The sequence below is a fragment of the Copidosoma floridanum genome, unplaced genomic scaffold (genome assembly GCF_036245765.1).
Source record: "Copidosoma floridanum isolate Cflo_tuat_1 unplaced genomic scaffold, Cflo_Japanese_pri ptg000007l, whole genome shotgun sequence".
In the NCBI taxonomy this organism is placed as follows: Eukaryota; Metazoa; Arthropoda; class Insecta; order Hymenoptera; family Encyrtidae; genus Copidosoma; species Copidosoma floridanum.
Window position 1 is genome coordinate 262118 of NW_028321884.1, and position 13733 is coordinate 275850.

General features: G+C 38.4%; 1 protein-coding gene across 2 annotated transcripts; it reads left to right on the forward strand.

Annotated features, from left to right (window-relative positions):
• Positions 1 to 1550: 1550 nt before the first annotated feature.
• Positions 1551 to 12133, forward strand: LOC106640117 (uncharacterized). Of its 2 annotated transcripts, none has more exons than XM_014354033.2 (17): positions 1551 to 1855; positions 2457 to 2822; positions 2999 to 3096; positions 3190 to 3266; positions 3369 to 3639; positions 3709 to 4103; positions 4232 to 4563; positions 4624 to 4883; positions 4963 to 5371; positions 5431 to 5558; positions 5636 to 5755; positions 5831 to 6334; positions 6412 to 6607; positions 6704 to 6952; positions 8454 to 8660; positions 9098 to 9475; positions 9796 to 12133. In XM_014354033.2, exons 2-17 carry the CDS (start codon positions 2603 to 2605, stop codon positions 10059 to 10061), a joined length of 4110 nt encoding a protein of 1369 aa, XP_014209519.2. In that variant the 5' UTR covers positions 1551 to 1855; positions 2457 to 2602; the 3' UTR covers positions 10062 to 12133. The 2 variants fall into 2 exon arrangements, with proteins under 2 accessions (XP_014209519.2, XP_089445180.1); XM_089589054.1 differs by having other exon boundaries at positions 5440 to 5558.
• The last annotated feature ends 1600 nt before the right edge of the window (positions 12134 to 13733 follow it).

The following is a 13733-nucleotide window of genomic DNA, read 5'->3' on the forward strand; positions in this document are numbered from 1 at the left end:
AGTGGTCTAAATAATACATATATATAATATATACATATAGAAATTACTCCAGGGGCCACGGAGCATTGAGGACGACGAGGAGCCATCGGAGAGCCAGAGTTATCGCGTATTACAGTGGTTCGATAGATTGTTGTTGTTTTTTAGCAAGATAATTAGGACGGTAACAACAAGGAGCTTTTCCCAAAGTACAGATATATTAATACATGCACACACATAATTATACACATACACAAGAGCATCAGGACCTGGAGCCAAGAGTTGCTATATTCGTGTCGCACAGACGTTCTGGCGTTTGTCTCTTTTCGTTCTAGGACTTGAAGGGAGAACAAGGCTTTAGATATAAATACGAACTCGAATACACGTATACACGCGTATTTGGATAAGAAGGCCGTGGATTAACATAAATAAAATTTTAAAAAATAGAGTCTGTGATATTAGGCAGTACATATGTATGCATAACTTATACATGTATAGCTAAGAAATATTTGGAGAACTAGTGTACAAAGAACGAGAGACTGTTTTGTCGAAAAGAGTGCATGTGAGAGTGAAAGCAAGCAAGTGATCAAGTGTAGAAAACAAGATTGATTGATTGATTGTGACGAATACATTGATTTGCCAAGTGTAAAGTTTGACCAAATAACAATTAGACTAAAGCATCTTAAACGATAAAAGTCTGGAAGCAAGGATAAAGTGAGTCAGGGGCTTGAAATCAGAGCTTAGAGGACCATGTCAACTAGCTCCAGCAGTAGTGATAAACTTGCTCCGGATCCCAAGGATGAAACCCCAGGTAAGTTATATACCTTTTTACACTAATATTTGGCATAATGCTTGGACGAAAATGGTAAACTTATGAGTTGTAATGTCAATTGAAAATGTATCTTTTTATTTAGAGACAAAAAATTGAAAGACCAAAAATTCACCCTTCAATTGTTTTTACCGAAACTGTTATTTTTTCAAAGCTGTTTAACAAGATATACTTGGCCCTGGAACATTTTTTTATTAAAACAAACACAGCATATTGTAGTCTTTTATTTATTTTGTGTTCAAACTGAGATATAGCCTTTTTTTATGTTAGCATTATTGTGCCATGCACATAACCTTGGTTAGAACAATTGAAAAAATAATATAATATATATATATATATGTATATATATATATATATATATATATATATATATATACATATATAATATAACCTACTGATCTTTCAAAATTTTTCTGTCAAGAACAAAACGAAAAGTAGGCCTGTTGTCAAAATATTAACTCATAACTTTACCACAGCTGTTTAAAAAACGTGTGTTTCAAACGATTAGCTAAAGTATATATAGTAAGAAAAAGCTACAGACAAAAGTAACAAAACCCCATGTATCAGTATATAAGTACTATAAACATAAATAAACATACATGTATATGAAGCCCTCAGATTGCCAAATTTACAAAGAACCCCTCTTCTACCTACTCTCCCCTCTAGACCTCGGAAAGAATTGGCCAATAGTTGTTGACCTGTCGCCGTCACATTACTTATACTTATAAACCAAACTATTAAACGCTTAATCACTCATCGGTTAATCAACGATACTTATACATCCATCGGCTCAGTTGCGCTCAAGGCTGTTCAAGTGCTTGTGTCGTCCAGCTTTCTCTCTCTCTCTCTTTTTTTCCAGTCAAACTCGGGTGTGTACACTCGCGTTAGCTGCGATTAGTTTTTCTTTATTACCTCATTAAGTATACTGTTTTCAAAAAATCTCTGTTTGCGGCTCCAAAAGCTTCAGAGAAGAGACCTGCTTTTTTGCGATTTAGAAGTAGCTCAGAGGACGACCATCAACAGCGTCGATCTCAAGCTTCTCTTTAAGACGTATGTTTTGTATTTACTTATATTTATTTTTATCATTTTTCTTTATAACGACTCTAATGGGATTTCGTTTCTGAAAATAAGCGATAAAAATTTTCTTTCGATTTGTGGGGGGGGGGGGGAGACCAAGCAAGCACACAATTATACGCTCACGCGCTCAAAAGTGTTCGTCGATGACGAGTGCCCTTCAAACGTAAACAAAGTCTCGGGCTCTCGTTGGTCGCAGGGCACGAATTCGAAATTCGACCGATTCGAATTTTACTCGTGTCTATAACGTACCTTACTTAATTTATTGCTTGTGTTTCAAATAAATATCTATACAGAGAAATCACTTTCGATCGATAAAGTTTTTTTGCTTACGGAAAATCCAACAAACATTAATAGTAAGTGATAATATTGCTTATTTATTTAATAGATTTGTTCGGGATTAAGCTTGAAGTAGCTCGGAGCGCTCTTTTTTTCTATAGTCAATGTACTGAATCCATTGCATTGACTATAGAAAAAAGGAGCGCTCCGAGATACTTCAAGCTTAATCCCGAACAAATCTATTATTATTATTATTATTTTTTTAATGTTTGTTGTTGCCTCAAACTTTGAATTTAAGTAAACAGTAATCCCAACCGTCACCAGACTTTTGAAATCCGAGAACTTGTGCCCAAACACAACGAAATCCGCACGCGCAGGTCCGGTTCGCGTTACTTGCGGATACTTGTGCAAATCTTGCAAAGGTCTGATAAAGGAAGTATTAGGATGAAGCTGCTTGAGTCGATTTCCGAAGAACAGCAGGATAGGAGTGTAGGTGGTAGCAGCCGAGTCCACCAGCAGCGCGCAATGGGGTATCGGTACTCGCTGGTCGGGCCCACGGGTGTGCCGAGTCTCGACGCTTGCCTGGCCGAGGAAAGAAAGCAGTACCACTGGTACCGGCGTCCTGCGAGCAAAATCGCCCCGATCGACACCCAACTTCACTTTCGTAAGTAAACACGTCCTTGATCGATTTCAACCCCCCCCCCTCCCCTTACCTTTGCCCCAAATTTTCTTTGGATTGTATCAGGAGAGACAGGAATATACGTTTGAAACACACGTTTGATCATTATATTTTCACCCGGTGTTTGCCATGTACGAAAATCATAATTTTTCCATCTCTAGGAGACGAGGCGATCATTTCGCTATCGATTGCCGGAGAGGTGACCGATCCTTCCATCGTAAAAGTGGGCCGATCGAGGCCTCAGTACCAATATTCAAGGGTAAATTTGTTTACTTATTCATTTTTCAAAAATTCCTTGGTTGAAAAATCCTATTTTCGAATCGAATCGCTAAAATCGCCTTAAAATGTTTAGGAAGATCTGATGAGGATTAGGCTTCTCCCTCTGTCGAAGCGAAAACCTGACTGTCTTGATCCTGCCCACAACACCAAGTAAGTTTCCTCGTCTGACTGACGTCGCAATACTAACTACAAATCTCTTGGGAGTATGGCTTAACTTGGGTGAACGAGTCGTAAACAAACATAATTTTTCAGTTCGCGCAGTATTCGAGATTTGGAACTGTGGATCGTCGAAAGGAAGCGTAGCGAAACGCCACCCGAAAAGGAAGCAACGTCGCGCACCCGCAGCGATCCTCCGGCTGAAAACAACGCCAAGCGTCGTAGTGGCGATCCTCGCGAGCGCATCCGTAAAGAGCAGGACGGTATCGTGCTGAGCCCGCAGCGGCGTAGCTTCAATTCGGGCTGCTTCGTCAACGTTACCGATACCGTCAAGCAGCGTCCTCCGAGCCCCGTAGGGAAGCCCGAGGTCGGTGTCTCGACGAATCACTGTATGCCTTTTGATCGATCCTAATGCTTTTTGTACTTTGTTTTTCAGATACCTCATCGAGAACCGGGACGGCGTATCGGCAGCGGGCGTATCATTACGCGCGACGTCTGGGACTTCCGTTCGGAAAACGACAAGCTCGATTCGGACTACGGCTTCCGTCCCGGGGACCGTGATCGTGATCGTGATCGTGATCGTGATCGTGATCGTGATCGGCCAAATGATCGGGGCCCCCTGCGTGACCTTGATCGGCGCGACCGTGATCGTGATAGGGATCGCGATAGAGACAGGGACCGCGACCGAGATGATCGGTTCGAAAGGCGCTCCTTTGGTCGTGACTTTGGCGACAGGGACCGCGATCGGCACGACAGAAACGACAACAGAGACCGCGATCGCCACGACAGAAATGACCGAGAAAAGGACCGTGGTGGACGAGATCGTGGGAGGTAAGTGTATTTTTCAACGAATTGTGTCGTTTGTGCAATTTCGTACGAGATGTAAGATCACAAAACTGTGTGCGTAGATGAAATAATTGCTACGTGTTGCGCTGTTTTTTTTTTTTTTTTTTTTGAAGGTATGGCAACGATCGCAGGCGAACATTCAGCGACAATCGAGATATGGAGGAGCCTGAATGGTTCAGCTCGGGCCCGACATCTCAACACGACACGATCGAGCTGCGCGGCTTTGAGGATATACCGGAAGATAAGGCAACGAGCAGCGGAAACGCGAGCGCCAAAAATAAAAAGCAGTCGCCGGCTCAGAAGAAACGCAACAAGAAAGCCATCGAAAAGGAAGAGAAGGCTGCCGCCGCAGCAGCTGCTGCTGCGGCCGCGGCTGCGGCTGCTTCAACTGCCCCCCGAGCTTCTACGGGCGGTTCCACTGAAAAGAACGAGACTGGTCCAAAAGGTGAAATAAAAATACTTTTTTCTCATTTAACTTTTGTAACGCGTGGCTTTTCCAATACAGCTCGCAGCACACCAACTATAATGGATCAATCGATCCTGTCGATCACGCCACATTCGCCGATATCTGAAGAAAACGAATCAAAGTCTTTAGAGTCTAAGGAAAAGTCCACAGAAAACGAGAAAAGTGCCAAGCAAACAACCGGTTCCAAAGAGCAGTCCGGCGACACTGCCGATAAAAATGAAAAGGATGATCATACTAATTTCAATCTTGATGACTTCCTCAAAATGGATACCTTTTCTGCTGTTTCTGGCCTTCTATCGGTAAGACGAGCTCTTTTTGTATAACTTTTTAGATTTAGCTTATTGCTAAAAATCCAAATCATCTATACTTGAATTTCAGAATGGTGTTGGCTCAAACGATAATGCTGGCTCGCGCTTTAGTCAGTGGTTCAAACGTGAGAGTCCAACTTTGCAACAGCAGGAGCAACAAAACCAACAGTATGATTCTCTGCGCACCTCCATTCAGGACGAATTGCTGAACAACCTTCTCAACGACATAGTCGAGCCCAAAATACAGATTCCATCGGTTACCGAGTCCAACGCCTACTTTGCACCTATATCTCCAGCGGCCAACACACTTAACAATAACGTGATGCGGCCGCCTCAGATGCCCCCACAGTCTACTCAGAGCGGTGGTGTTAAACTGCTGGAGATGCTGCAGCGCAACAACAAGCCGCCCAATCAAAATGGCCAGAATGACATAAGCAATATCATTCCTCTCATGAAGAATACATCGATCAAGGAAATGGGTAAGTTGGACTTAAAAACATACAATTATCTAGGCTTAATTGACCACAATTGTGATTAGGCACAAAAGTTGTTAGCTTGGAAGAATTGGAAGCACGCATGCGAGGAGGAGTACCATCCACACCGTTGCAACCAGATTTCACAAAGCCAAACAAATCTGAAGAAGAACTTTCGGCTTTTAAAAAACTGGTGAACGATTTTACTATTACGTGACTATTGTCAATCAAGCGAATCTTTTTCTTATCAATTTTTCTCGCCTACGTCAGCTTGCTCAAGTTAGTGGAGGACAAGCAGTACCTGCGACAAATGGTCCTAATGCGCAAAAACAGACTCCGATACCCCCACCAACGCAGCAGACAATCCAACAACCCATTACCCTCATGCAGGCAAGTTAAAGTTATTTTGTATAATACAAGATTTTTTGATTTTTCCAAAAACTGAAAAACATTTTCTGGTTGCAGATGCTAAATTCCGCTTTAAAGAGCCAACAGTCCATGCCTCATCCTCAAGCACAACCACCCCACCTCAACAGCCACCCACCATCTGAGCCTATGCAGGTGCCCCCTACGTACAACCACATTGGTCCTCTGGGTCCTGTGCAACATCCACATCAATCTCAGATGCAACACGAGAATCTCATGAAGGTGCTGCAAATTCAACAACAGCAGCAACATCAACAACAACAACAGCAAAAGCAGCGGCAGCAGTCTGAAATGTTGTCAATGTTGATTGGAAGTGGACCTCAGCAGGCTCAACCTCCGCCTCAGCCACAGCCTGACAATGTTTCTATTGCCCAGGCCCTTCAAAGAATGATTGGAGCCAGCCCAATACCAGCTGACGTACAGATGATGGTAAACAATACTCCGTCCACTCGAGAACTATTGCAAAGACCAGAGGCGGAGGCTCTTATTCGAGGCTTGCAACGGGGAGAGATTACAAGGCAGCATCTCTTCCAGCAATTACAGGTTCGTTTCCTGTTTTATTTATTTATTATTTTTTTTTTTGTCTCTTTGATTTTTTATGCAAATTATTAATTTTGTAGAATCCAGCCGTACAGCATCGTTATCGGGAAGTTGTGCTGAGTATTTTGAAACATTATGGTGCTTCTACTCCTCGACCTTCTTACCCGCAATCTAACTATCCTTCTCAGGACCAGTTGTTGCAACAGATGCTGTTTCAGCAACAACAACAGCAGCAGCAGCAGCAACAACAGAGAATACCCTCTCCAATTAATAACGGTAAGGATTAAAATATAATCCGTTTAATTGTTTTTGTCAAAAAAAAAAAATAAAATCAAATTCTTAATAATCCAAAACTGCGACTTTTTTTTCAAGCGATGGGTCACCGTGTACCGTCTCCACGAGAACTTGCCATAAATACTCAGTCGATAATTCAAAATGCCCTTCTTAAAAAGAAACTTGAGGAGCAGCGCGAAAACTACCGTAAGCGACAGGAACATCAACAGCAACAACGCTCTGGCACACCAGTAAATTTACCAGTCAAACAGACGCATAGCCCGACGCCCCTAGCATTTACGCCAACCTCCGTCCTTCGCAAGATGACCGCTGAAAAGGAACCTGAGGGTGCGATATTAATTTGTTCCGAATTGAAAAGTAATCATAAATTGTTAGGTATCCCACAAACTAAGTCACTGCAGCAAAATTTTAAAACAGGATTAGATCTTTTAAAAAGTTCTGATAGCATAAAAAATTGCTGTAAGTCCGCAGATAGCGGTGAATCGGCCGTAAAATCGAAGCATTTGCCAGATAATACCCTTACAGTTTTGAAAATAGAGGAAGCCAAAATTGGAACCGCTATATTTGAAAAGATAAGAATGATAGAGAGCATTACCGAGACCAAACTCATCAAAAGCACTAACAAAAATGATGACGACGTTATCGCTCAAGATACCATCAAAGATACGCTAAATCAGTTGAATAATGAAACAAGTGTGCTTGAAAAACAATTGAGCATTGAAATGGCAAACATTTGGGAGGCTCCCTAAAAAGTTTTTTTATTAACTTTTCCAATAAGACAGATTTACTTTATTTTTTGTATAAATATTCCTAGAGATAATTTACCCCATTACTACTAGGTTGTTATAAGGTAATGAACAGTGAAAGCCAAGTTTGGATGACTCTGAATTTTTGAGATTTTTATTCTCCAAACGAAAAATGAGTGAAAAATGTTCATTTTTAATTACGTCCTAAAAGTAAAAATGAATCATTTGAATTTCACTAAAATGACAAAATTCACCATTACTCACTTTTATCATTTATTAGTTTAGTATGAATATAATTAAATATAAAAAAAGAAAACTCCTCTTTGAAGTAATTAATAATACTTCTATTTGTCGATCAAATTGTATTATTAAAATGCTGCCTCCACCTCGCAAATTAAATGCTTCGGTTTTATAAATATCCGATTCAACTATTTGAGTTTGTCAATTTTCTCAAATGCTGTACTTTTTTTTTTTTTTTTTTTTTTTTTTTTACTGCCAATGCCTGATTGCTTCTACTTTTTCTTTCATAACTGCAAATAGAAAAGACATATGTATACTTGTCGATCATATTTTGTCAAAGACGAATACCTCAATTATTTGTGTAACTAAGAAAAAATTGTTGCGCACCGCTTTTTAAAATGCAAACTTTCTTTTCTGCACTTGTGATTTTCTACTGTTTCTTAATCTTGGAATAAACTGCTTAGATTACCATTTTCCAATGCTTTCCTACCTGCATTAAAAAAATTTTTTTTTTTTCTTTATGTGCACTTTTATGTTAAAGCTGTTTTGTCTTGCATACCTTGTTTTATTTTGTTTCTTGTGCTTGCTTTTTCATCTATTGCTTGTATCTCCTTAGTTAGTAATGATAAAATGTGTGGTACGTAAAGTAATAATAAAAACGTATTTTTACGTACAGTTGCATGCTTGCTTCAGGCTAGCAAGAGTAAAATTACAATGTGCTGTAAAAACAATTGAAATAGCGTAAACTAGTCGTTCAAATGTCAAAAGTAGGTAGTAGAAAAAGAAGTTGTTGTTTCGAATTGGGCTCAATCGTGAGTGTGTGTATATATTATTTAATACAGGCGGTCAAGATCCGTCGAAGCTGCTTGTTAACCAGACGGCTCACTTGCAACACCTACAATCACAACAGCTGACTCAACAACAGCAACAGTTGCTGGGACGACACCCGACGTCGTTGCGACCACAGCAGACGCAACAGCAGCAGCCGCCGCCCCAACAGATCCAGCCGAATTGGACTAATCCAGCGCTCGTCACTAAACAACCACCTGGTAAAAGTCCAGTAGCTTCTTCGCCTTCGGCTGGGATCATATTATCGCTATTTCCATGTCGTCTACATGTTGTGCTACACAGGGAAGGGGGGCAAAAAAAAAATATCTAAGTATATGTGCACCCTGATGGTATCATATTTGGGCTGCAGGTGGTCATATCGTTCGCACCAGAACGGATTATTGCAAATGATTTATATTTGTATTGCTCTTCTACAATTTCTGAATGCCTAATCCACTCTATCTTTTCTTCATTTTAACTTCCCTTGTCTTTATAATTATATGTAATTTTTTTTAATTTATCGCACTAATACTGAAGTGAAAAGTGTTACACAGACAAATCGATAATGTAAACAACACATAATCCTAAGAAAATGTTTTATTTGATGATGCAACAAATAGAAATTGCTTAATTTTTTTATTGATGATTATATCTACAGGTCGACCGATCGTCAAGGGTGGAAGTAATGCAAGTCAGCAACAGTTCCCGTACAGCAGCAATGTCGACTTTCAACAGCAGCAGCAGCAGCAACAACAACAACAACAACAACAACAGCGAATCGCGTCAAATATATTCGGAAACAACTCAGCGCGCTCCAAGCACACATTACCTGGTGGAACGTCTCAACCCGTTGGTTTGCAGAACGTACCTCCTCAGCAAAGTTCTATGATGGCACAGCAAAGGCAGTCCGATCCCATTAAACAGATGCGCCACATCAGCCTACTCCAAGAGGAACTGGTCATACAGCAGCAACAGCAGATGAGGGTCATCAACTCACAACAGTCACTCAGTCAGACTTTTAATTCTGCCAGACCTGGTGAGTACTTGTGTTCTTTCAATGCTCTAGATTGTTAAAGAGAAAAAAATTGTACACCATACTTTCCTTCAAGTTGCGTCGAACAGGTATTTTCATAATTTTAGGCATCCCTGTCAAACTCAATCCTATCCCGTGCAATGGCTCTCCAAAGACAAACTAACTACCACTTAACCCGACCTTGTCCTTGTTCCAGTCCACCAAATAAGTATTGAATTATTGTACGTGAAACTCAACTAATATTGAAAATAGTTTAGCGATTCACGAGATATCAGAGTTTCTACATACGTGCGGTTAAATTTTTGTTTATTATACGTGTACAGAAGGACGAGCTATGCGTCCACAGCAGCTCAATGTGTCAATTGGCGGCCGTGGTCAGAACTCTCCGGGCATGGGTGGTTTCATGGGAGGTGAAGGTGGTAACGGGGGTGATCTATCTCCCACCTCGAACCAGCTGGCGAGATGGTTCAGTCCGGAATTATTGGCCCAGGCGCGCGCTGGCAAGCTGCCCGATCTAGGTCAAACCAACGTGCTCTCGCTCGAAGAGCTTGAAAGACTCCAGCATGCCTCTACAACCGTTCACAATTGAACTGACTGAGCAAAAGACGCTTTCGTGTATCATGTAAACAAAAGATTGAGCATGAGAGAGATAGATTCAAAGAATCGTGCTCGAGACGAAGAGAGGAAAGCTCGAAGAACATTGCCTGTCCACATGGTATCCCTACTTTGTCTAGATTTTTTTTTTATTTTTTGTTGAATAGCATTTCTTTCGATGACGAGAATAAGTCGTATGTGATTGGGTTTTATTTTAATTTTTGATTGGTTGATCATTGAAATTTGCCACTTTTCGTTTGAGAAACATGCTCAACAATATCTCAAAAATGTAACAAGCATGAATGCTTTAATCACAAAAACCCACAATATTTCATTCACTTCATTTTCTCATGGAAAAAAAAAAAAAAAACTTTTGATAAAATTTTGAATTACTTTTTTGTAGAAATTTACGTAAAACAAAAAGTGCCAAACATCAAGATTAATTCATTCATCAAAATATATTTGGTTTATATTCCACATAAAATTACTAACATACCTTTTTTGTGCCAAAGTTACTAAGGTAATATTAATGTTTTTAAAAATATTTTCAAAAATAATAGTAATCATACTCGATTACCTACGACTTTTTCTCTCTATAACTGTTATTCTTAAAGTCTTATGTGAACAGCGCGATTATTGCACTGTACGACATGTTAACTTGTTAACAGCATTAACTATGTTATATATTTTTTCGAAAATTCGTTAACTATAAGAACTTACTCAGTTCGTGTTATTTCAATTTTCCTTGAGAAGAAAATAGTTTTTTTATAAAAAACTGCTGTATTGAAAAGTCGTAACTTTTGGAGAAAAAAAAGTCTTTCGAATTATGAAATAAATGATTAAAACGACTAATTATTTGTTTCTTATTTTTTACTCATGCTCAGGTTGCACGGCAGTTATGATTTATCTGAATAAAGATAGCTCTGTTAATGAAAAATCCTTTTTATTCAAATTACTCGTTTGAAATGTAAAAGTTGATTCTACTTAAAAAGTTACAACTTTGATGCTAGAATAAAAAATATATATAATAATCACGTGAAAGCATTAACAAATTGAAAAAATTGTCTGAATTCATGAATCCATTTGAAAAAAATAATCAGCTAGGAAAGAATGATTAGTGTGATAGAATTAGCAAAAAACGGCTGTAATTTTTGGTTAATTCTGTGTGCAGAGAAAAAAAATTGATGTTAGTGCTAAATTGCAAGTTGAAAAAACTGAAGTTGGATTATTCAATTTGTTTTTTTCAATGTGTTGTAATTATCTACTTAAATCAATTTTTTTCTCCGCATTCATAATTGACAACACCTAAAAGCTAATTATGTCACACTAGATGTGTCGACTAATAAAAGAGCTGTTAAAAATGAATACTGGCTTAATCAAATGACATTCCATCAAACAATAATTGTTAATGAAGTACTTTCATAAATCTGTATCTTTGCTATAGTAATGATTAACTCACTGACATATTTTTGCACTGTACTTTTTTTTTGCAAGGGATAAAATAACTGCAAGTTGATCAATTAAAGATCTTTCCTCTTTTCGACAAAAAGCGTGACGAATCCACTATTACGTTTTATTTACAAAGTTATAAATTCTGTAATGTACATCAATATACCAACAAAAATATTTTTAGTAAAAAAAGTACAAGTATTTTAATATCCCAAAACTATTAATTTCGTCGTGTTGATGTTGATTTATTTATATTACATATTGTTGCCGGTAACAAACTTGATTTTCAATTAATTACACGGGTACACTCATAATAATAATTTTGTATTTTATCTTTCTTTTTGATTTCCCCAAAAAAACTATAAATGCTGGAACATTTAAAACATCCGCTAAAATAATTTTCTTATCGATAGTAGATACGATATAGCAATTGAAAACGCTATGAATAAAAATATAATAATTTATGGTTATAAATGCTAAAAATTAAATAATAATGACGTTATTGCGAAAGTTAAATTGTATCAGATGAAGCGTACACGCATTCGCGATAATTCAGCATCGAAGACAGTTGAGAGAGATCGAAGAATGCAAATTAAACAAAAAAAAAAAAAAAAAAAACGAAATAAAAAGACACAAGTAGACTTAATTTCAATGTCAAATTTGTAATCACAACAGACTAAAAGATCAGTGATAGAGTAACTACTTTTTTTACATTTCGAATTACGGACAATACTAAAATTCAAATTACACAGAGACAAACATCAACTGGGAAGAAGAAAACCAACAATCTAGTTTTAAAAAATAGACTGACTCGTAAACTAAAGGTTTTAGTATTCTCAATAATTTGAATTTTAAGCCTTTTTGAGCCATTTAAAAGAGTCGAACGTAACAGAGCGAAAGAATATATTGATTGGATAAACAATCGAATAAACAAAAAAAAAATAAAACATTACAATGATAAGGATATTGAGTGAGAGTGCGCCTGTTTTTTCTCTCCTTGTGTGTAACTAACGACTTTTGTAAATAATTCAAGAGTGAGAGAAGGGAACAGTAAACAAGAAAAAAAAACACGAGAATTAAGTTTTGTAAATAAAGTTGCGAACGTATTGTCGAGTCGAAAAAATAAAAAGAAGCGAAAAAAGCCAAGCTGGGATTGTTCATTTATTGCTCCTTTAGTAAATTTTGGATTACTGTTTTAACATAAAAAAATGTTGATGTTCAGTTTTATTAATTAGTGCCTCTGAATATGAAAAACACATACACCTATATATATAAAAGTGTAAATACCTCATGAGAGGTGAACCGTGAACGGTGAACTATGGTGAACACACTATAATATAAAAAAAAAAAAAAAAACCCATATATATCCCCCACTTCTCCCCTCTTTTTGACGCAAACCAAAGGGAGAAGAATGAAGAAGAAATGCTCTCTCGGCAACATGCAGCAACGGGTGGTAAGTAGGGTATACTGGTATATAAAGGTAAAGCTTCACACCGTCAGACCGGCTTTCGACGTCGTCATTCGTTCGCGTGCTCGCGCGTCGTTCGCACTTCGCATGGATGTATAAACCAACGCTTGGTTACTCGTGAAGCTATCCTCATTCTTACGAAACATTGTAAATTTGTTGGGTCCTGTGTTTCTAGATTTTTTTCATAATCGCGTTGACAACATTTTATAGGTGCCTAAAACTTTCAGGTACAGTACTTACAGTTGCCTGAGAAATGTACTGAACGTTTGCAAACAATGTACGTCTGGTACACGTAACAGTTTGTGGTTTGAATAATTTTTCAGCTCCGAGTATAGTTAAATTATTTTAATACCAACATTACCAACAGCGACTGCTCGTAAATTATTGTTCTCTCCTATACACGTGACGTGACTCGTATATTGGTGATGCGCACGATTAAGACAAGTGACATATATGTCAACAAGGTTTTCTTGAATAAATAAATTTTTGGAACGTCTGGTTTGTCTTATTGAAACCCATCGCATATGCCTATTGATTCCAGTAATTTTCGCGTTTTACTCCGACCACATAAATTTGAACCAACAAAAGCGCACGCAGAGGCTTCCAAAGCTTTTCCATTTGTATTGCATTACCTGACGTAGAGCAAGAAGCGCTGTGACGTCCATTTTAGTATACATTTGCAAGACTCCTCTCTTTTTTCCCCCTTCCCCTTCCCGGCCGCCAACACCAGTCCATCTGCTGCTGTGCAGG

Coding starts and splice junctions, on each gene's coding strand:
- LOC106640117 (XM_014354033.2), top strand. CDS start 2,603: ATGAAGCTGCTTGAGTCGATTTCCGAAGAACAGCAGGATAGGAGTGTA. Junction 3,097..3,189: donor CTCAGTACCAATATTCAAGG/GTAAATTTGTTT, acceptor TAAAATGTTTAG/GAAGATCTGATGAGGATTAG. Junction 6,608..6,703: donor ACCCTCTCCAATTAATAACG/GTAAGGATTAAA, acceptor TTTTTTTTCAAG/CGATGGGTCACCGTGTACCG.